At 38.4% G+C, this 23695-nt stretch overlaps 2 protein-coding genes across 3 annotated transcripts in view; one reads left to right on the top strand and one right to left on the bottom strand.

Annotated features, from left to right (window-relative positions):
• The window catches only part of SLC30A9 (solute carrier family 30 member 9), a 36039-nt gene extending 27277 nt beyond the window's left edge, over positions 1-8762 (top strand). The window contains exons 16-18 of one of the 2 annotated variants that reach the window (XM_040594776.1): positions 1247-1376; positions 1764-1898; positions 3754-3859. In XM_040594776.1, coding sequence (XP_040450710.1) covers positions 1247-1376; positions 1764-1871 — 238 coding nt within the window. In that variant the 3' untranslated portion in view covers positions 1872-1898; positions 3754-3859. Of the gene's footprint in view, positions 1-1246; positions 1377-1763; positions 1899-3753; positions 3868-5373 lie in introns of those variants that run through there. The other variant, XM_040594768.1, reaches the window with a different exon arrangement.
• The window catches only part of BEND4 (BEN domain containing 4), a 43701-nt gene continuing 28011 nt past the window's right edge, over positions 8006-23695 (bottom strand). Inside the window, exon 5 of the mRNA XM_040594790.1 lies at positions 8006-22304. Within this exon, the coding sequence (XP_040450724.1) occupies positions 22087-22304 (218 nt within the window). The 3' untranslated portion in view covers positions 8006-22086. The remainder of the gene's footprint in view (positions 22305-23695) is intronic.

Raw genomic sequence — 23695 nt, forward strand, 5'->3', positions numbered from 1 at the left:
TAAAGATGCTGTGAAATTGCACCACTTAGATGAACGGGGGGGGGGAAAGTTTTACTACTTTCCATCAAGTCAGCTTTATTGGTGAATCTAAATTGTGTGTTAGAATTTATTGCATTTTTCTGTGTAATAAAACCAAAGTCTGTGGAATATTTACTTGCTTTGCTTTGGAAATGTCAAAAGAAAGAATTTAAAACATTTGAAACTTCTTGGCGATTTGTCCTGTATTTTAGTTTCCACTTTTTTCTGGTCTTGATGGAAAAAATATGGAAACTTACTCTGCAGTGGCAATTTTAAATTATACTTGGCTTTAAAGATAACTAAGTTTGTTACTCTAGGCTTTTTTCTAATAAGATTATTTTAATGTTTTATTTTATATTTATTTCACTGTTGAAATATACCACAGTATGTCTGGGTTGTGAGTTTACTTCATACCTTATTAGAGCACTTTTTGTTTATTACCCATGTTCATGCATCATGGAGTTTATCTAACAAACCAGAACAAAACTATGCTATGGAAAACCAGGAGTTTTCAAAGGACCAAAATGTAAACATATTGCAACATTCGTGTTCTAGTATCTATTAGGAACCTTTAAATAACACATTTCAGCATTTACAAACAGCTGTGCTGTGATTAATCATGATCAGTAACTCAGTACAGTCAAAAATGAGTTCCAAACACAGTATCTGTAACTTTTTCTTACATCAAGTGTTACTTTGAATAAAAAATTCTCCAGAAGGTCATGCCTTTACAAATTGTAATTATCTAGGCAGTGTGTGCTTTCAGTAGTTGACAGTAGTTATTGTTCTTTTACTTCAGAATTGATGGTACTTAAAGATTGTTAAATAGGGTCAGTATATGCTTAAAACTTTGCAGTAGCAAATAAGTTGAACTTAGAAGTTTAACTCAAGAATAGGGAAGTTCTCACTTTCTAATGTAGGGTTTTTTTTAAAATACTATTAGTCTAGTTCTGAATCTGTGATGCTTCTTGTGGTCTGTCTTTTATTGCAGCAAACTGTGTATGGATGTGTTAGTGTAACAGGTAACTATAGAAATAGCATAACCAGTTAAATAAAAATCAGTATTTAATGGAAGAGTGTGGTGGCAAAATAAGGATATGTTAGTCAAAGGCAGTGGCCTTTTAAAAGGATCATTTTACTGTGACAATATTGTTAATATCAGAAGTCAAACTAGCTAGTTGTTTGTTTTGTGTTGTTATACATTTTCTTTAAAAATTATGTGTTTCAGAGCAATTCATGATGTTAAAGCTACAGACATGGGAATGAGCAAAGTGAGATTCAAGGCAGAAGTAGACTTTGATGGACGGGTTGTTACTCGTTCTTACCTGGAAAAACAAGACATTGAACAGCTGCTACAAGTATGTTTTTTTTTTTTTTAAAAAAAAGATTTTGTAACATCCAGTATTTGATATTTACTTTGCAATTTCAAGTATGTCTAAACCCAAGATTTTCAAGTAGGTGTGATATGTTCCGCTTCTTCATTTTCAAGGATTGCAGATGTTTTTATTTTGTGTTACTGTGTTAAATATCTGTATATGAAATCCTATTATGTGCTGCTGAAACAGAGCCACTTCTGAGCTGAGGAGGGCAGATGTTTTTTAATTCAAGTTTTTGTTAGAAAATACAGACTTGTCCAAAATAATTTTGATGAGAACATATTTCTTCCAATAATATTTTATTGAATTACAAGAACTCTAGTTAAAACTGGAAGCCTGTCACCTGAGAATAAGCATCTGTTTTGGCAGAGCCATTCGCCTTGGGTGCTGAAGATGCAGTGTTACGGTTTACAGATCCTGCCATTCAAACTAGGCTTGAATATGGATTGCTGGCATTACATGTCTTTAGCATTTTGACAGCGTTTAACAATTAACCACCCTTAAGTAAGTGTCTGTCTCTGATTTCAGTGTCCTTCAGAGTAGCTTTTCTTAATCCCTCTCCTCCATATAGAAATACAAAACTGCTTTCAGCTGGGTTCTACGCAGCAAAGCTATGAAGTATGAAGTAAAGAATAATTTATCTGAATTACAAGGAGTTTTAAGTAGGCAAAACATTTGCTTGCTTACCCGCTTTCACCAATAACTTGCTTATATATTTTGCCACCCTTTCGAAGTGAAAACTAGATATCAGATGTCTGCATTTTATGTCTGTCTATTAAATATGACTTAGAAGTTATCTAAGTTTACATTTAAATTACTGCAAGTTTCGAAACCATTAATTTCCCAGTTATTTTTAAAAAGTACTGCCTTTTAATGTCATAATAAGAATGTATATATGTTATGTAGTGCAGTAAGTGATCTTTTCATGTGTCGAGTTTGTTTAATATATTTTGAGAGGAAGAATGCCATCAGCTTGGTACAACTGCGGCACTGCAGGTTTGCTTAGTTTTATATTAGAGTCTTGGTGGCTTTGCTGTTGCAGCTTAGTGGCTACTTTTCAAAGGCTTTGTTAGCTTTTGTCCTTTACCCACTGTTCCCTTTGGTGACTGCATACAACCTTCAGTGGGTCTTCCAATTAATGTTGTGGGGAAAGTTCTTTCTGATTGTCTCTAGTCTGGCAACTGTTTCTTACACAGGTCATTGTAGTTTCATGTAGTAACCTCGTGTCAGCTATAAAACCGTTGCTGAAGAATGGCCTCTTTCAGCAGGACTCAGCCACCTGAAGTCAAGGGCAGACATAGCACTTGCCTTTTGATCTGTAGTTTTTCAAACAACTAGTTCATTCAACTAGCATTTGTATCAACGTTACTCTTTCTAAAGTTGTGAAATATTTGTTGAAATACTGTCATTCAGATTAATCTGGTTTCTTTTTCTTGTGAGACTTTCTGTGATCGTTGCCATAGGTTATTGTGGTTGGAATATCTTCTAAGCACATTATTCCTCTTCAGTTGAGAGTAATGGCAGGGGTAGAAATTAACGTTGTGTTGTAGCGGTATATACAAGAAGAATTACCTATTTAATAATTACGCTTATCTGTTAGCAATAACTGACTTGTCCTAAATGTACCACAACTGGTATCGCCTAAACTATGGCTGAGATACTGCAGGGCAAATGGCTTCTGGCCAACTTGGTGTGAGACTTCTAAGGAAAGCTTATGACAAGGCTGTAATGTAAAACCTGCTTTGATGCTACTGATTGATGTTTGTGGTTTTTTTGGAGGGAAGGGCATAGCATCCTGTCGTCTTTAACCTCATTCCTGCAGTCTCATATGCTATGGATCTCCTAGTCTCAGTTCCTATCGACTACGTTCAAGTTTAATATTATGGAAGAGCTGTATTTACAGCAGCACTCATAGTAATCCTTGCGGATTTTCAGATGAGTTGGTAATGTGATGCCTAGAGTAAGCAGTGTAGTGGAATAGTAAGAACATTAAGAAAATCAGGAAAAAATACACAGGGGTACCCTGCTCTGCCTTGCTGTGAGCAAGGGATACCCCAGAAACTTCTAGAAAATGAAAGAAATTCTCTAAACTTACTCGGAAAGTCAAGCAGGAAATCCATTAAAGATACAAGAAGGTTTTGTATCAAGTGCAGGTGTAAGCCAGCTGTTTCATTGAATAGATACTACTCTTCTGTGTCTTTGAGACATAAGAACAGATGATATTTTGAAAGGAAATCTGAAAAGTGTTTGGGTTTTTTTGTTTGGTTTTCCCCACTTGAAATGTGTCAGGACCCTCTGTAGTGTTACTCCTTTCTTTTCTTTTCTTCATCAAAATGTCTTAAATTTGATTTCTTCCTAGGAAATTCAACAAGTGAAAACCCTTGAAGAATTAGAAGCCTTCATGCTTAAGCATGGCGAGAATATCATTGACACACTGGGAGCTGAAGTAGACAGACTTGAGAAGGACCTGAAGGTAAAATTTAACTGCCTATTAGGGAGTGCTTATTCTGTGCTACATTTTAAACAGTGTCACTGCATCTACTTTTTGGGATTTTGGTTATAAGTATGGGAGAGGGAAGAGGTTGATAATCCTAATGATAGTATCATTAACTAAGTTCTCACCAGCAGCAAACCCTTACTTTGCCATTGATCCATTTGTTATGTATTTTGTTCAGTTTAGAACAATATTTTTTTGTGAAATAAGACCCAATTGTGTCTTTGTTACTGTATTCTCAGAATATCAGGTTATTTACAGGGTGTTGAATTATGTTTTGGTTGTAAAGCACCAAATTTCAATTACTATTTTTTTTTTTTAAATCTCATATTTAGCATTATATCAAGCGTATGTGTGTGGTGAGGGCTTTAGTCAACATTTTTTGTTCCTGTTGAAGCAGTACAGTGTTTACTTCATTTATAAACCTGTCATAACTTTCTTATAATTACTTCTTTTTTCCCATTCTGCTATTTAAATATTCTTTGGTTGATGCAACAAAGGATTGTTTCCATTTTTAATTTTGTAAAATATTGTGACTGTTAATCTTACCTTTTCTGACATGAATACAGATCTGTAAGTATACTCACTGCCAGGCAAATACAGTCCTGTCATGATGGCCTTTTCTGGTCATGAGACACTGCTCAACAGCATGTCTATCCTTGCTTATTATATTTGATAAATACTCTAGTTTTAATTTCTGTTCCTAGACTGGCGCTTTTTAAAAACCAAAATACTATTTTTTGAGTTTAATTGCCCTAGCAGATCCAGTTCTTCATGGTTTTCAAGGGGCAGGTTCATGACTAATTATTCTATAAACATGAATACTGTTTCTTGGTGTAGGCAGGGACTTTAGTGATTGTGTTGCTGTTGAACATGCTTTACTAAATACGCTAGTCACGTTCACGTGCTGGATGATTTTGAAGTCACTGACTTTGATTAAACCTCTCATGGATTATACAGTTCATGTAATGATAACATATTTCTACAGTATCAGAAAATGCGTATTTTTTAATAGCAACAGTATTTTGAATCTCTATAAATAGCTTCAATGACATAGAACAAATTGTCAGCAATCTTACCCATTATTCAGGGAAGTATCTGTTAAAACTTTCTTAAGTTTTTATATAAAACTCTCCAAATAAACATATATATATATGTGCATCTCACTTTAATAGCCTTTTAAAAATTGAGAGCTTCTTTATAATGCGTAAGAACCAGTTTATTTGTGATGTTGAAAAGTATTCATCAAATAAAAAGATGACTTGGCCTTCAAAAAATTGCTTATACTATGGGCAATGTTTGTTGAAGCTATTCCTCATTTTAAAGAGCTCCCTATGTTAAAATGTGTTAAAATAGTCCCTATGTTACCAGAAAAGGGGATTTGTTATCCAGTTGCCAGCATCATACCAGGAATACATTACTTGTATCCATGTGCAAAAATGTGTTTGAATGTTTTGAATTTTTAATTTATTTATTTTATTTCAGCAACGAAATCCTGATGTTCGTCATGTGGATTTGGAGATATTATAGACTTGGCAGAAGAAATCTTCAGGTTGCTACCATTTTGGAAAGAAGTCATGTAAAGGGCTGAAAAGTTTCTGAAATTGCAGTGACCTCAGCATCATACCTCGCTTACTTTTGCTGTAGGCTTCCTGGACTGTTAGCACTGCTTCTGTTTCTGGAAAAGCACTAGACTTGCAGACAAAGATTTCCATGGCAAAATCAGTTTTAAAAAACTACTTGACTTAAATTCCACAGGAGAGTCTGTCAGGGTATATTTACTGCAATTCAGAACTTAAGACTTGAGGGTTAGTTAGGCAGATATAGCTGCCTGAAAATATACAACACAGTTTTTCCATTTGTGTCCCTTTGCAGTCAGTTTGCACTTCTTTAGTTTCTTTCAAGATATCATTAAAGGTTCTTGAGAGATATTAAGATTAGCTAGGAAGAGTTTGTTCCAGTGGAACCTGCCAACCTTAAACTAATTGTAGTATTTCAACTGTGTGATTCTTTCACAGTTTTTCTTTTCTATGAGATAATTTCTTTCAAACAGGCACTGGCCTTCTCTCCAAGTACGATGACCTGGAAACCTGCTTTTTGCCACTGTTGTGATTACCAACCACACTTTAGAAAAATAAGGGTTTTCTCCTCAGTGGAGTTAGCTGGATGTGGTTAGCCAGAGTATGTTAAGTTACTGTGAAGAAATTACCATGTAGAGATTTCAGTGAACTTCCTCTGTTTAAATTTTGTTCTTTTTTTCCCTACTTTGATGCTTGTTCTCTTATTTGTAAGTATCTGCAGATGTAATCTGGGAGATATTTATGGTAGTGCTTATTAAAAGTTAACTGGCATTTTTGGCTTTTTATACTTTTAATAGGCTGTGTTGCCACTTACAGCCTTTGCTAGAAGGCGTAAGAGATGTAGTTGGAAGTTACAATAGTAAAATTATTAGAACTATTTATATTTAAACAAATGAATACATTGTATTCTTAATTTATTTACATCTAGACATGATCTGTTATTTGAATTCTAAACTGCTTACTTTGTGCTCTTTAAGAATTGGCCTTGCTTGTTTGGGAAAGTAAAGTAGTTCTATCAGTGGTCCTCAACAATCCCGAGTAAGAGTTTATGACTTTGAAATGTGCAATTCTCGTGCTGTATATAATCAGCCTCAAGGCTTTCTGAAATAGGCACCCAAGTTATACCAGATTCTTTGAGACCCAGCCTTTATTAAATAGGCCATGAGTACTGGTCATGGAAGTTGAAATATAAGTGAAATAACTGCATATAAATAACTGAGGAAAATCCTTTATGCACTTTAACGTATGTCAGTAAAATGAGAATTGCTCGTGGGTGAGAGGTAGTAATAAGACAGTCTTAGTGACTCAGTTGCTGAGTAAATGACTGACTTGCTGAAAGAAGAAGTGTTGATAGGAAACACCAGTCTTCAAAAATCAGTTTAAGATTAAATTGTAGGTACTGCAGCAAATGGTAATTGTGGAGACCAATATGTCCAGTTTGACTAAAAGCTTTTTAGGGTTTTTATACTAAGTGTCACTCACCAGTGAATGGTGAGAATTTAAAATAGCCTGCCTTTTGACAACTGCAAAGCACTTCACATGCTGGTCATTTTAAGTAGAAAAACATTCCAGAGTTTAGTTACAGATGGGACTTCACATACAGTAGTTGTGGGTGAAGGGGTCTTTTTAGTACCATTGTCCGTAAGCCCTATTCACTGGTGACTTCTTTATAGCATATGAGGTTATTATGGCTAATCCAAAAGAAAGCTTACTTTTATCTGATTTTCTCCTATTGTAGAGCTAGGTAGTATATTTAAGCCTGATGATTTGAAATGCAGTTTAAAAGTAATTTGGAAGTAGACTGTATCAAATAAATAAGGCATATTTTAGCGCATTATAAAGCATTTACCTTTCTCCTCACCCTTCCATGTAAACCTCATCTCAAAGTATGCGCTCTGCTGATCTTAGTCTTATTCATGAAGAGCACTGGAATCTGATAATGCATAACCTTTTTCCTTCTTCCTAGAATATTTATATGGAATTTGAATTTGAATAAAAACTTTAATAAACTTGTTATTCCACAACTCTTAAAAACCAGAAGAGAAGTAAAACTGAGAAAATGTTCTACTCGGGAGGTTAGCGGAGACAGCCAGTGTGATCCTAAGTGGTTTGTATGCTGGAGTTATTAACGAGTGAGTAGTGTTGGTCTGCACTTTGCAGTTGCATATTTGAGGTTAGTAAATGTTACATCAATACTAAAGTGTTCCCATACCTTGTTTAAGAGGAGGTGTGAGTTTATGTTCTTATAGGGCATTTGCTCCAAAAGTCTACTAAAATGTTTTTCTTGTTCATCAGAGATTAATTCGAATGGAATCTGATTTCCTTATGAGTCAGACGCATACCCATCCACACATCTTTTGTATTACAAGATAAAATTCAGATCCTTGTCTCCCAGTTACCTTACTGATGATAGCATCACAATATGTTAAATTTAAGGAACTGGAAGTTGGATGTTTTTGGGTGCACAACAGTTGCGTAGTTTGAGGACCCAGTTCCATTTTTAAAAACAACCAGGATGGTGATGTACCACAAAAAGGCAGGCAGACTGGTTTTGGCAGTACCTTGTAAGTTTACATGTCTTGCAGATGTATGAAAATATCAATTCATTGAGCCTGACAGATTGGAAAGGAAAAGTAATTCCAAGCTGTTACATTTTAATATACGTTACAATTTGCAGATTGTTTTAACCGTTTTGACATTTTTACTGCGCTTTTTTCTTAACTGTCTTTATGGTCTAAAACTTGAGGTGACATGGGTCCACTACTTAGTTTACTTTTGTTTTAAGTGTTTTTGGGGAAAATACTTAGCTGATAGAGTGATACATGATAGAATCCTCAGAATTAAAGAGAACTTACGAAGTGTGGATGAGTGGATTTTTTTTCTTTATCACAAATGCAATTACATAATAATTTTTTAGATTGAGTTGAAAGAAAAGGAGTAAGGATTTAGCACTCACTAAAATAAAGTTAACAAAGTTATAGTCTAGGATTTTATTCAAGATGTGGTCTTTTAAAATTTATTTTTGTATACTGACCTTGCAGGTTCTATTTTTTCAAATTGTGTTCAAAGTACTATGGCCCTCGGCTTTGTGAAAGATTGCTTATGTGTTGCGCAGTGTCTCATAATTCTGTAAAATTTGTGTGTTTGAAAAAATATCTTCATGTTCCAATATACTGAGTGATTTTAATGTATTTTAAATCAAAGCTGGCTGGACATTAATAATATGTGCTTTCCTGTAGAATTCATTTTTCTATAAAAGATAAAATTCTGAGGTGATTATCTTTCCCCCATGAATCAATTTCAAGTCTAAATTATTTCTTTTATACACTGGAGTTCAGTATTTGATGTGGTCCCCCTCTATCCCTCCACTTCCTAAAGCAGTTGTTAAGTATTTACCACTAAAATATGCTTCAATGGGCGACTATTACAGAGACTGCTGTGTTTTCTGCCCTAGAAGTAGCAGGGATTTGGGCAACGGGAGAATATAGGTTTTAAGGACAAGTTGCATTCTTCATCTTCTGTGACTCATTCTCAGACTGAAGGTTTTTTAGCCTCTGCTTTTCTCCTTCCTTGAATTCCCACACAGATTTTATTTTTTTTTTTCTGCTTTTAGAGGAGGAAGCTGTTACGAGTGTCTTAAGTCTTAAATAGCAGGGCTAGACGCTACTTTTGGTCTCTGGAATTTGTACTGTGCTTGTTCGTTGATAGTTGACAACAGTGATTGCTGTTTTGAGAACTACAAATTGCGTTAGCCAAAACTACCAGAGTTCTCTGATTCTGGCAGGTGCAGTTTTTTTAGCTATATCCGGAGAGTCAGTTTTTATTGAGGGATTTTTACTGGCTCCATTTTGATAAGGGGGAGTACTGGGAAGAGTTTTAAGTATGTTTTTTGTGTCTAGTAGTACACTGATTGCAGTTCTGTGTTCTCCTTAGTTGTTATCGTTTTAGCTGTTTTATCTTTTTTCTGTAACAAACTAAAAAGTATGCGTTATGGGAGGTACCTCTACTAAGGATGAGTGCATCAAATACACGCTTCCTGCAAAGGGTTTTTAGGCTTTTGTGTATTGAAAGTGTGGCAATTTTTGAAAATTTCAGTTAAGTAATCCTTGTTCTAAAGTTGACCTAGATGTGTTTCTTACAAAAGCATCCACAGAGGCGTATTGTTCAAGATTTGAAATACAAGTATTTCATTTTATGGTCATATGTACTTTTAAGGCATTTTGGTTTGGTAGAATAGAACAATTGATTAATATTGACTCCTGCACAAAAATTGAACTTCTGTGCATGCCTAAAGGCTTACACTGTAGAAATGAACATAAAATAACAATTTGGTTTCTTTTTTTCCCTTCTAGCTTAAGTATTGTGCTGCTTCTATTCTTGCTGTCAGCTCTAAACAGAGTACGACTAACCTCTCATGCAGTTTACTTGCTTAATGTAAATGAGAAGTTGAGGTGTATCAAAAAGATACTTTTGTAGAGGGGTTACGAGGGTTAAATAATTAATTTTTCCTTTCTTGTTAGTGAGAAGCAAATATTTCAGATCAAAAGTAGACTATATCTTTATTACAAACGGAAAGAAATAGGAATCCAGACTTCTAAAGGACATGCACTTCAGAAATCTTTGCTTTGAGGAAAATAAAATGTGCCAGGAACTCTTTTAAGTGGTTGTATGGACTACAGAAACAGCACTCAATCAGGCTTTGCTGAAGCAAAAGAAAGGAAACAGTAACAAAGTGTGTGGTAAAAAGAATACAAGGAAGGGAAAAAACTAAGGTGTTGAGCGCTTGGGAATAGGAACAGATGAACACAATCTGAAAAATTGTCCAGAAATAAGAAATTATGATTGGAGAGAAGGGCGGTAAAATAGTATTTCATTAGAATGCATAAAACTATGTAGTATGACATTCTAGCAATATTCAGATAGGTGGGTGATTCCTCCCTCCCACCCCTAGCAAAAAATATCATCTCTCCCCCCCCCCCCCCCCCTAATGAAAATGAGTGCCTCTGTTTAACTGTTTCTTAATAAGGTATTGAGTCTCACAGGTATAAATCTATTTGCCCTCTGAAAACTGTCTTATTGCTAAGGGCGATGGTATAATCTCAGTCTGGAGTTCTGTTGGTGAGGTACGTATTTGGTGAGTGGAGGGTGAGTAATTGTGATTGTGGGAATGGGAGCTGGACTAAATTAAAGAGAAAACGAATAGTTTCTTTCAGCCAGAAAAAGATTGAAGCACCATACTGACGATGCTACAGAAAAGGAAAAAAAAAGGTGCAGTTTCTAAGTTCCACCGAATTCTTGCAGTGGACTGTAATCATTGGTGAATATGTTACTATTTTTCAAGTTGCATATTTTTCTGTGGATAACGGAGACTTACAGGTAAATCATCACATTCTGAAAAGGAGTTAAAACATTCAAAATGTAATGTGAAAAGGATTTGCGTTTTTAAAATACCATAGACATACTGCAACAGATTATAGTAGGTAGGCAGAAAACTGTTGTTCTATCCTATATCACATGAGGCTTTTGAGGACAATTTCTTTTTTCTATGTAAACCAAAGCCACCAATTACAATAAAAGGTCTTGGTTACTTTCTGTAGTGTTACACTAACAGTAAGCCTGGTCAAATTTTTGTATTGCCAGCATTCGTAGTGCTGTTACAGAGAGGAGGTGTCTGTTAAAATAGTGGAGTACAGTTCCACACTCTAGGATATGTTTGATTTCTGTATTTAGACTGTATTTAAAAATTTTGAGGTTGTGATCCACTGCTTCAAATCTGAAGACAGAAGAAAAAATATGCAATGTTGTATAAATGATGTACTATAAAGTTTTTTTTGTAAGTTTATCTTCAAATTAAAGATGCTGAAGAACTATGTGAGAAGAAACATTTGGAAAGCATTTTGGCTATTGCCAAAATTGTATTAAATCTGAAAGTCAGTGGTGAGGACTGTCACTAGGGTAGAACTTTCAAAGAGCAATCACAAAGCTGAAACATGTTTTTCCACGCAGCCTTTTAATTGAGTGTGTTCCCCCAGCCATGCTTTTTGGTGTACAGGCTTTTTCATTCTGTGTCTTGGTTACTTCATATTAGTTTGGGGAAGTAATTTTGATTGGTGAGGTGTAGGCATCTAGATATTTCTCTGCATATGTTCCTTCTTTTGTAATACTTGAATTCGGTACATCCTGTAAAATGTCTGGAAGTTGTAATTACCCAGTAAAAATGTTACATAGCTGGTAAAGGTTGTGTTCTGTTAATTTAAGCAATTTGATAACATATTGTAAAGGTAAGCGGTAACACTGGCTTTAAGCAGTTGATGATTTGCTACGATTCTGAATTCAAAATGCATGTAACAGTATTTTATGGATGCAAAACAAAGGTTGTTATATCCATCTGTTTGTATTAGTTATTCAATTTGCCTTTGTGATGGTGACAGTACACACTCTTAAATAGCATGTACTCAGAACGTGAGCAACCTGCCTAGGATAGCCAAGCTGTATTTGTTAATCGTTCGTACCTAACTGGCACCTGTGCCTTTCGTCCTCTTCGTCCCCAGAGAGCGCATCTCCTTCCCTAGTACCGAGTAAGCTCTTTCTGCCTGGCTCGGAGGCCGTGCTGCTGCTGTCTCCAGTTCGGACTGATCCGATCCAGGTCTAAGGGTGACCTGAAGAAAAGTAGTAAGACAGATGGGTCGCATGTCTGTGTACAGTCAAGGGTATGGAGAATTTCTTGAAGAAGATGGGTTTGTGTGTTAGACGTACACAGTAACTGTAGTTTGACAGTCCCGGCAAAGCTGTCCAAGCCTTTTAAGAAAAAGCTAGGTATCATTCACTTGAAATTAGTCATCTTGGAAAGGATTTAATGTACTGTCTGGTTCATTCAAGTGTCACTTTTTATCAGTAATACTGATGAAAACTGGTGATTTATCCAGTTTGGAAAGAACTATTTCAATTGGGCTAAAAAAAATATCTGTATGTGGTTGGAAGGAAGAGACAAAAATGCAACAAGCCTGGACGATAAAGTGGAGAACTTGGAAAACGATGGAGTTTTTTTGTCTGTATGGTATCAGATATCAGAAATAAGGTGGTCAAGCAACATATTTCAGGAAAGATTTTGGATATACAGCATATGTCTTGATTGCTAAAGATGTTTCATTTCATAGTTAAGAGGTTAAGAAGACTCCCTTGCTCAAGGGATTTTCTTGCAGAGACACTGGACAGTAATGTGTGGTGGTCAGTTCCCAAAAGGCTGCAAGTCAAACACTCAGCTCCCACATTCAGCAACGTTATTTTTGGGTACGTAACCATTGCCAATAGTTTTTGTTTGAGTTTTGTGTTTTCCTGTGGTTTTTTTTGTGTGGGTTTTTTTGTTTGTTTGTTTGGGATTTTTTGTTGTTGTTTATTTTGTTTATTAAATGAACTAAATGGCACAAAATCTGCCTGAGCAGGGGAGTGACAGACTTCAGGGCCTTGTCTGTTTGAGGTGAAGTCTAAATATTGGACTGTTTTTTGGGCTGTTTCAATAACCAGGTGGATGGGCTCAGCCATTTCAAAAGAGGGAGAGCACTCTGTCTCCTCACATAATGTAAGCTGGAATCTTCAAACCCCTTTATTCCACTTGCGGTATTTGTTGAAGGGCCATTCTTAAATAGTTGTTTCAAATGGTTGATAATGGGTTGGAGTGGGACCTTGCAGTCAACTGGTTGGAGGTGATCTTAACAGTTCCATTCAAGAATCAGTTTTGTCTGTCTTTCCTAATATTTTATGGGAGATGTCATTAAAAGATCATGGGGAATAAACCTTCCTTTACCGCTTGAATTAAACTTTTTGAAAGCATTGGGAAAGGGACATAATTCCTGCCTTCACAGAAGCTGGCCTCTAGTATTGACTTACCCAACCAAGTTCTGTTGTGATTTTTTTTTTTCCCAATTTAGACTCCTTCAGTTCTTCTGGTGCTGAATTGGGGTTTAGCAGGATCTTTTCTAGGCCCTCTTTTCCTACAAATGAGATGGCTTAAATGTTATTCAGTGCTCTATTGTAGACTGATACTTGGTGCTTTAGAGATTTATTTTTTTTTCTTCTGGTGTCGTTCCCCCCTTCCCCCTGGAAATACTGACCAGGAATTTACAATTGAAATATATCAGGCCATTCTGGATACACAAAGCATTAAATTTAGGGTCAAAATGTTTTTTTTCTACATCAAGTTACAATCCTAAGGAAAATCCATCTTGCATTTGATGCACATACAAATACATTTGTATGTGAACTTGGTCTCTGGATGTTATAATTGTATGTAGGTATTTTTGGTTATATATTTGTACCTCACTGATTGTGTTTCTCCTGAAAGAGGACAGGTATCTTAGGAAAAACAAAAACTAAATACTGCGTAAGAAGATTCTAATGAATTTGGACAATTTGGAAACTTTGTTGAAAGGAAGATGTTTCGCTGAGGCTGTGGCCTTGAGAAGACCAGACTTGTGGTGTTCTGCGTTCTGCCCTACCTTTTCATCTGGCTGCTGTCCAGATGTTGGAGACAGCACAGAGAGGCTTAACAGGCCTGAGGTGAACCCTGTGTGTCTGCTCAGACTGAGGGACACGAGAGGAAGAAGGTAGGGAAAACTGAGCAATGAAACAGTCAACTTCACAAGTAATACTAAGCAAGACACGGTCCAAGGGGATACCTGAGCTATACCATCATGTGTTACAGTGCAGGTTAACTTAAGAGAAGTGGAAGAGGGATGCTTTTCACAACAGGGAGAAGTTTGAATAATTTTGTGACAAAGTTTATTGCTTTGATATACTCTGATATCATACTCTGATATGTTTGATTTACATAAAAGAAACAATTTTAAAGTGACTTGGGTAGAGATGTGTGTGGGTTTTTTGTTTGAGTTCTCCCTCCATGTTCTCAGCTCACCTCTGTTTGCTGGGGATGCATAATGTTGATATTGATGCATAATTTTGATGCTAAAGATAAATTAATGTCAGTGCTAATCCTTAACAAAAGCTGATGCCTAAACAAGACGTTCTGGGCTGAGCTCAGATTAATTCCTCGGTGGGAGAACACTTTTGGCAGCTCTCAGTTTCTCCTGACAGCCCATTTTCTAGCCTTGCTCTACCTGAAGAAAAGATCAAAAATGATGTATCCCCAGCAGAACAAAAGTGAGCAGAGAACAATGAAAACCAGACACCTCCCTCTGCATGATCTTTTTCCAGCCCTAGCCTTGGACTAAGGTTGAGGCACTGGCAAGGCACCCCCAAGTCTAGTCATGGGGATGAGTTACTTGTGGGAGAAATCTTTTTGCGGCCTTTAATTTCCTTCGTTCAGAGAGGGGTGAGAGGAGGAGCCGTGTTGTTGTTGTTGGTTTGTTTCTTAATGTTGAATGAGATTTCTGCCTTTAAGATTTGGTCCCATGGTGACAAACAGGAAATAATGCTTGCTTTGGTAGTTGTTGAATTTGATTGAGGAAATGTTCCTCTTGCAAGTTGCGGTTGTGCAAGATTTCCACAATATGCCAACTTATGACCCCAAAATGCTTATGTCTGTTGCTGAAGTTCATGAATAGGTATGTTGTTCACATTTCTTAATTCTCTCCAAGCATAAATAGGAGGGCATTTGTTCTTTCTTCTGCCATTGAAGAAAGCCAAACTTTCTTAGAACCTGATTGTCCCCAGCTTCTCTAAACAGCTCAGATCTGTTGCTTCCACTAAGAGCTTAGGTTTTGATCAAAAGAAATAGGTAAATACTCACATAATCTCATCGCAGAGAACTTAGCAAGGGACATGACTGCTACTTCTAGCTAGGTCTATGCGAAACTTGTGGACTTTGACCCATTCTGCTCCTTCCCTTTATGCCTTGCACCGACTTCCTTGGTTCTGACCTGACAAATATGTAGCTTCAGTCTCCAGGTGGTTCAAAACAAGGGGTTTGGGGTGGAGAACACTAATTCCAAATTCTACGTTCTAAGAGCTCCACCTGCTCAGGCGACGATTAGACACTTCTGGGTCATTGGGGGAGATGTGCAACAATGCTCTAGCTAGTGTTTGGTGGGTTCACAAACCTGCCAAGGCTGATTTTTTTTTTTTTTTTTTTTTTTTTTTTGTCTTTTTTTTCCCCTCAATGATTAGCCACACCCTGGAACTGTCTTCCTGATGCTGTGGATGAGAAAGGTAGCCTAGGTGTTTCCTTCACGTTCCTTTTGTCAAGAGACTTGTGTTAGAACTGCTTGCTGCTCTGCTTCTCATTTTGGATTATCCTTTAGAAAAAAATCCCTCTTTCCATCAGTTCAGTAAGTAGTTCGGTTGTTAGCTCTTTCAGGTTTGCATCCTTTTGCAAGAAGACTTCAGTTTTTCACTCATGTTACTACAAGGCATTTTTGAAAGGTTTAATTAGACTTTTTCTGCTGTGTTACTGACCTTGTTCCTAAATGAGAATTAAATTTAATATTAACTTTACTAATGGGAAACTACTTTGAGTCATTAACAAACCTGTTTCTTTCCATTTTCCTACAAAGACTGCCTTGGCTGTGGCAATTATATGTGCCAGATGAGTGGGAGAGTTTAAGGACAAAAGGTTTTTTAGCTTTTTCCCCAATGCTGTTATGTAAGTTCATGTCAGATTTTTTTTTTTTCTCTTGACTCAGATAATTAATCTGCTGGTGGATCTTTTTTTTCCCCCCTGTTAATGCCATACATCTGCAATGGAAGGTGCTTTTCTACTTCAGGTGTTGAAGAGTCTTTGAGGAGGGTTTTTGTATTCACAGGGTAAGGTCATATACAGAGATCTGCCAAGCATACCGAGGGACTGCAAGCTGCAGCAGGGAGGATTTATCTCTGGAGAGCTGTTCATGCACGAACTTGCTAGGAAATAACCAAGACAGAAACTTTGATTTAAACCGGCCCCACTCAAGGAGTGAGTGCCTAAGTCACATCAGTGGTATTGGTTTGCTATATCAGTAACAAAGATTTATATGACTGTCACCTGGAGCTGTGCTCATGCTTTCCTCCTGCTGAAGCACCTGGGGGCCATTTGTCACCCATGGTGCAGATGAGCATAAGTACCAGGTAAGGCAAGGGAGGTTCGTTCTTCCCTGTTTGTTTTGAGATACTGTCTATGTGCATGTTTACAAACCAAAGCTAAACTTTGCAGGTCAGCACTCACCTTGTGGTGGTGGTGCCTGTGCTGTGTGAGCTACTTGATTGCAAAGGTATGAGAAGGGAATGTTGCAAAGGCAGTATCTTAAGGCCTCGGATGGTAGGAGAGAGGAAAATGAATGCTGCTGTGCAGAAGTATCTCGGTCTGCTTATGCCTGGGAGTTGTTATCTCTACAATGCTGTTGTTGCCCAGAGCCTCAGCCATTTGAGGAGGGTGCTGCTTCTTCAGCAGTGGTTTACTGTTTGGTTTTATCCTTGATCAGTGGCCTGGTTTTATGTACTGCATGCGCTGAAGCTAGTCTGCGGGCAGGCTTGTTACCGTCTTCAAGGGTTTTTCTGTTGTGCTTGGCACTATAGCTCTGGCTCTTTAGTAACACCAGCCTTCGCACAAAATCCCACTATGGAAGAAGAGGTAGAACCATCCCAGTTTTGGGCACAGTGGGATGAAGGTTGAAATGTGCCACGTCGTGCTGTGTTCCCTGGGACTCTGATGCACTTCTTATTCTGAAACTTGTCCTGGACTGACTGCTTCAGTCACAGTGTTGCCTCAGCACAGGGAAGGTGGCAGAGAACACGGCGGTTCCTGCCTAGCTGAACTCCTGAGGGCTAGACTTTGCAACTTGAATAGTTTTATTAAAGTAAGATTATGAAGGCTTTCATTACAGCGAGCTTGCACATGAGCTTGTTCTAAACAAATGAGGTAAAAATGAAATTCCTTCATATGCATGAAATTCAATGGCTGACTTTGAACTTACAGGTTCTCTTCGGGGACATCTTCGTACTTGAGCAAAGGCGTAACTGCCGGCAGTGGTGGGCCATGCTTCTGAAGGACCAGCCAACTGTGCTGCCAGTTCCCCTTATTTCCCAGGCCTGGTTCTCCCCCATCCCAGGGACTTCTTCCTTACCCTTTCTCTGCCTGTCCAGCCCCAGTCGCTACCTCTCACGCTTACCAGCTGCTTATGGACTCCACTATTAGACCTAATCTCTCTGGGAATCTTTCCAAGCTTCAGAAACCCAGTTGCTGCTCCGGTTCCTTACCTACATGCTCTCCTTCCCTGCCAGTTCCCTGCCTGTACTGCCCCATCAAAAAGTCTAAGTCAGAGCGTTCCAAAGAGAAGTTCCAGAGACAATTTTTTTCAGAGGGATTAACACAGTTTTTTACATACATTTCTCAAAATCACGTGAAATTATTTTGGTGAGGATCTTACTAATAAGGCTTTTCACCAATAAGGACTTTCACAAAAAACTCAGTAGGCTGAAGCCTGGATCCAGAAAATCCTGGCCCAACCCCTGTTAGTTTCGCAACGTTACAGGCACCTGAAATGTTTGTTTTATAATGGAAACATTTGGCAAGCATTTCTAATGAATGGCACCAGCCTGCAGTCTGACCCGTCTGGCTTCACAGCCCAGCAGAAGGGGTTTGCCATGGTGAATGTTTGTCACTGTAATTCCTCTACAAATTATTTGGAGCTGGGATTTTCTAAAGCGTTGAAGAGAACAGGAGACATTCAGCCATCACTGAATTTTGAATTAAAATGGGATTTAAACTTCACTGCTTGAAAATCCAGGTCTTAAGATTGCAGATGGGTACTTTCTCTGAGCAGTCTTTCTATCTAACCAGCACATAAATATATGTGGTTGTATTTTGAGGTGAAAATGATTTATATTATATTCATACTTGAATTCATAATCTTTCACTGTGCTTGCCAGTGCTTCACACCAAACAAGAATTTAATGCAAAAGACAACCCTCTAGCTTTTTATATAAATATGAGCCTAAAACTTTTAATACATATTTATAGTGAGAACCAGTTGCAATGGCTGTCACACCAACACAGCAACGCTGAGAGAGGGGTTAACCAGAGACTAACTTTTATTGTGCATTTTTATGCAACAGAACAAATGGAACTGGAGGTATGCAGTAATAAAACCAATATTCAAATTAGAATTAACACCTGAAATAGTAAACTGTAGGTAACAAATGTCTTTATAATTAAAAAATATTGACTGTTTAAAAAATTCTCTAAGTTTTTATATTCTTTAAAAGAAATGTGTGTTGCCACATAGAAAACAATTCACACATCCTATAGAAATTGTCACAAAAACTTTACTAGTCTATATTACACTATGCACTTCTTTTGTACAATATCTGGTAAAGGTCTATCCCTAACCTGTACTTACTCTACACAGTACAATCATCATTAGAAAGTATTCATAGAATTAACTACACCATAACAATAAAAATATCAGGATTAATGGTTTTTTAATCACAGTTTCTCCACAAATATTTGTCATAGAAAATATAGCGAAGGCATGTTGGCACAGATGGGCGTGTGGTACTGCTACACAAAGTTTGAGAGAAGGCAGATACATAAATGACAGTAAGATTAAAGAGTATGGAATGATAAGACAAGAATCTCTATCCTCCTGGGACTTTCTGGAGTGACATGATAGATAGCAGTTTCCTTCTGTTGCAAGCCTGCTGTCTACATCCATAGCTGGGAAGGGATGTGCTGACTTTCAAAGCACACTGCTTAAGTATGGATACCTTGCTCTGCAAGGGCTTATGTGCTATCTATTACTTCAGGTCCCACGCTATTATACCTAACATCTTGCAGGTATGTAGACACTTCAATGTGAATGAATTTATAATGCTTCATGGACGAATATAATCGGAGTAAGCTGTTGTGAATGGTTTGGGTTTTTTGTTTTTAAAATGGTGGGTCAAGAGTCGAGTGGCCACGATGGATACAAAGACAACTGAGAAAAGTTGTTGTACTCCATTATTTTAAAAGGAAACATGAACCAAAAAAATGAGCTGGTGTCTGCTAATGCCTGTCTGTGACTACCGATTCATGTCACTGGCCAGTGCACGCAAGCAACTGAGGGCAAAACTTTGTTTGTAAAGAAAGGTCCAAACCTGCAAAGCCATTTCTACCGCCAGAGTGGCTTTCAGGATGAAACACTATACATTTGGTTACTTCGCACAATATGAGAGCAGAGGATTGAGTGGTTCCAGGACGCTGGCTACATTTTTTACACTAAAAAATAAAGCTAGGCTTACTAGTTATTTCAGCAAATCTTTAGGTTATTAAGTGAGAGAGGTCTGTCCAGTCCAGTAATTCGTTCTGCGACTGTTAAAAATGAAGCATTTGTATTTTTAACCTCATACAATTAACCATTTGAAAGGAAACCATCACAATGTTTACAAAAATACAGCATGATACATATCGCCGTGGACAAATTTACAGTATAATGTTGACTCACACGTTCTGACATGTTTTACCAAGTAGTTCTGGCAAGTGTCACCACATTAAACATAGACCAGCAAGACTTACACCATCTGAGCAATGTAACATCTTCTATTACAGTTCTTTTAAAAAAAGTGTAAGTTCAACACTGAAAAGCTACTGTAGGATAGCTGTACCGTGACATTTCTATACACCGAGTTTCTCCTCCAGAGGCCACCATGCACCGTTGACAGCTCAAAGAAAGTCATCTCCTGCCCCTGGTGAGGGATGCTGTCCCAAACCCCTCGGCCTGGTGCGTGCAGCGTGACTAAACTGCTTGTTCCCTTTCAGAAAACATCTGAGTTACGCTGGGGCAAGTGAGTGCCTTCCAACCCCCTTGTAAAAGTCACCACAAATAAAGTTAATTGAGAGGTATCGGACATTTAAGGGCCTAAAGCACATCCCAGCCGAGCAAGGTCCCCTCTACAGCGGTGCACGGTGACCCTATGTCCCGAGACGTCCTGCCGGCCGGCTGTGAGGGACGGGTCACAACCGCAGGCAAAGAGGTGGCAAATGGTGGGAAGAGACTATCGGGTGGGTGAGCTGAGCCCCGGGGGGCTGCCTCAGTCCTCCATCCGCCATCAGGCCGGAGCGAAGGGAGCGCTTCGCCCCAGAGGGCCCTTCCCGAGCTCTGAGGAAGGGGCCAGGTGCCTCCTGCCCTGCCCGGTGCGCGGGGAGGCCGTCGGGAAGGAGAAGGGTAAAAGGAGCAATTAGTAGCTTCTCTCGTCGCTTGCACAAGGTGGTTAGGAAAGCTGGGAAGTATGAGACACACGTTCAGGAGAGCCAACGCTGATGAGGTAGCACTAAGGATGGTCAAAAGCAAAGTGAACTTTCTTCCCAAAAAGCAGTTCCCTGTATGGGCCAGTGGGGAAACGTGGCCTCGAGGAGAGCTGGTTCGGGCTGCGAAGGGCACCAGCACTGGCCTGAGCAACCGGACAAGGGAAAGGAGATGGAAACACCCTGACACGGGAAGGAAAGGGTATCGTTTCTTTGGCATTGTATAATTTCTGCAGTGCATCAATTTGGAGGGACAATGGACTCCCAAGCCTTTAAAATTAAAGGTTTTCAGTGGACTGATTTGTTGTGGGGTTTTTTTTTTGTGTTGGTTTTTTTTTTTTAAATTTGGTATCTGCTTCCAATGTTGTATGCTCTAGTAGAGTTCTGCTCTAGTACAGTTCTTTTCTTACAGCTCTCAGCCTGGACCCCAGGTTTAACAACAGGTTTACAACACAAGTTGTAAGTTGGCTTTTCTTACCCAGCTCCTCCCTGAATGGAACACTGAGCATCTGACTGTTAAGACCAGCACGCTGCCTCATTTATTTCAAGGAATGGATATAAAACACAAATGAAAGCAAAACCAAGAAAAGGCAATTTAAAGCCTCTAAAGCTACATAATATGGCTGCAGAATAGGAACAGACAAAGCAAAACCTGTCTTCTGAAATGGCAATTTGTTTTTAGCAATCTTATTTTAATGAAAACTGTCATGATCAACTCTAATCCCCTATAAATCTAGATAAATACAGTGTCTATCTGTTATACAAAGCAATTTTTATCTATTAGAAGTGCCTGTTATTGTTCTGGGTCTTTGAAGGATTCTGCTGTTGACAAGTGCTGCTGTTTTACCCGGGAAGCTTAATTTCCTTGGCAGTTGGCTAAAGGAAGTCCCTGAATTTTCCATCTTGTGTGGTATTTTAAGGTAGCATCTATAATTACATTATTTTCTGTTAGGAAATGGGAGACTGCTTTTTTTTTTAGTAAGTGTGCAGAGTTGTTGTTACATCTCCTACACAGGGAAAGCAAAGGGTACCCAGCTGTCCTGTGTCCAGACCTGGGCTTGTTAGCAATAGGCAGATGAGATAGTAGCTCCTGTTTCTTTTGACATTTTCATAGTTTTTAAATTACCTTTCCTCTGGAACTAGATGAAATGAACTGCAGTTTCCCTTTGAGGGTGCTATGAAGGATTTGGAAATAATAGGCACTGAGAAGTCCCATAGAGCAGGTCTTGAAATGTATTTCTTTCAGTTAACTGGGACATGGTAGGATGGAGAAGCTGAAATGTAGGCAGTATGTGTTCAAACATGCTTTGGACTCTTAAATGACAGCAGGATAAGTATGTTTAACAAATAGTCTCTCCTAAATTAAGTGGTTGCTACTGTTGTATGAGGTTCTTCTCACTGCCATCAATCAGCAGATCCGTCTTGCATACCTCTATTGAAGACTTCATCCTGTGATCCTGGATGGTCAGTCCCTTCGTAATACGAGTTCCCATTGTGAAGAAAAGTCCCCACTGCACGCCCTTGACGAGCATGTCCTACTGCGTCACTGAATACCTTGTTTATTTGCTCTTCGGATGGCATCCACCAGTCCGGGTTGGAAGTACAATGCATCCTAATGAATTCTGCAGGAAAACATGCAAGGATAAAAACCAACTTGGTTTTGTAGCATCCGTTATCGCCCAGGTGTCAAAAGCTCATGGGAAATAAGAAAGGGGGCATTACTGCTCTATTTAGGCAGAAGTAAAGCCTTATGGGGATGCCATGATAATGCCACTCGGACCTATTTTATTTCTGTACAAGTGTGTTTCTCCACATGCACTGTATATTCTTATACCTGAGCTAAATACGTGACGCATGGGATCTGGAGATAAAATCCCTTCTTGTGGAAATAAAAAGAACTAACTTGAAGTGATGGTTGTAATTCAGCATGTGCAATATGTGTGAAAGCTAGCATGAACCAGGATGTATTTCATTTGAAACCTGTTGCGTATTAATACCTTAAGGTGATTACTCTTGCGGGTCTTTATCGTCTCCCTCTGCTGGCTGCTTCAACATCTGCAGGCTTGCAGCTGCCCACAACCTGCTTGAAAATGTCACCACTGTCACTTCAGTTTGGTGCTCCTTCCCGTTTGGAATATCTTTCATTTTAAGTCCTGCTTCCTCCATCTTCCTGAATCTGACACCTATTCTTCAGAGACTAAATTTGCCTGAGAAATAGCTACGTGAGATGAGAGGGCTAATTTTGGGGAGCCTGGCGATATTTTTCAAGGCAGGAGAAAATGAATTGTACTGTATGTAATCGGGCTATTTAAGTAGCTGGTGCTTCCACATACAGCTATTTGTATGTGATGATTACATTTTTTTATAATTTCTTTTTTGGATTCTTTGACATGCAACATGCTAAACTTGCAGAAGGTGCCTTACCAATTCTGGAGTTAACTGCTAGACATAGCTCAAACAGATGTATTTGGACTTTGAAATGTCCAAATATGATTTTAAATGTGAAGGCACCTTATTAGATATATTGGATACGCTGTACCTCATATGGAAACTGAGCTTATTTATTCTGTAACATTAGTTATTTCCTCATTCAGTATTGTGTGTCCCAGGATGTTTTTAAATTCTGTTTTCTGCTGTTGACAAGCCAACAGCACAATACGTGGCATAAGGTAACTTCATTACTGTCACCACATCTCGAGACCAGGGAATGCTGTGCTTCTACATGAGTTCCTGTGCCTGGAAGGTATCTCATCTGTTGGACAATTAGGATGTGATTTTTGCATAGCTCTTCCAGCAGTGTGTCTGCAAAAGTGATAGCTATCTCGGTTTTAAATTCATTTCCCTAGATATCCACACGGGCAACAGTAAATCCTACCTAGTTAAGTTCACGTGGGGCTCCACAGACTGGCGTTTTTCTTGGAGAAATGGTTACCACGTAAAGGAGTAATGCTAGAATTTAAGCATGCCAGGCTCTTTTAAAGCTGGTTCCAGACATCAGTCAATTGTAGGAGTA

The sequence above is a fragment of the Falco naumanni genome, chromosome 1, assembly GCF_017639655.2.
Source record: "Falco naumanni isolate bFalNau1 chromosome 1, bFalNau1.pat, whole genome shotgun sequence".
NCBI lineage: Eukaryota > Metazoa > Chordata > Aves > Falconiformes > Falconidae > Falco > Falco naumanni.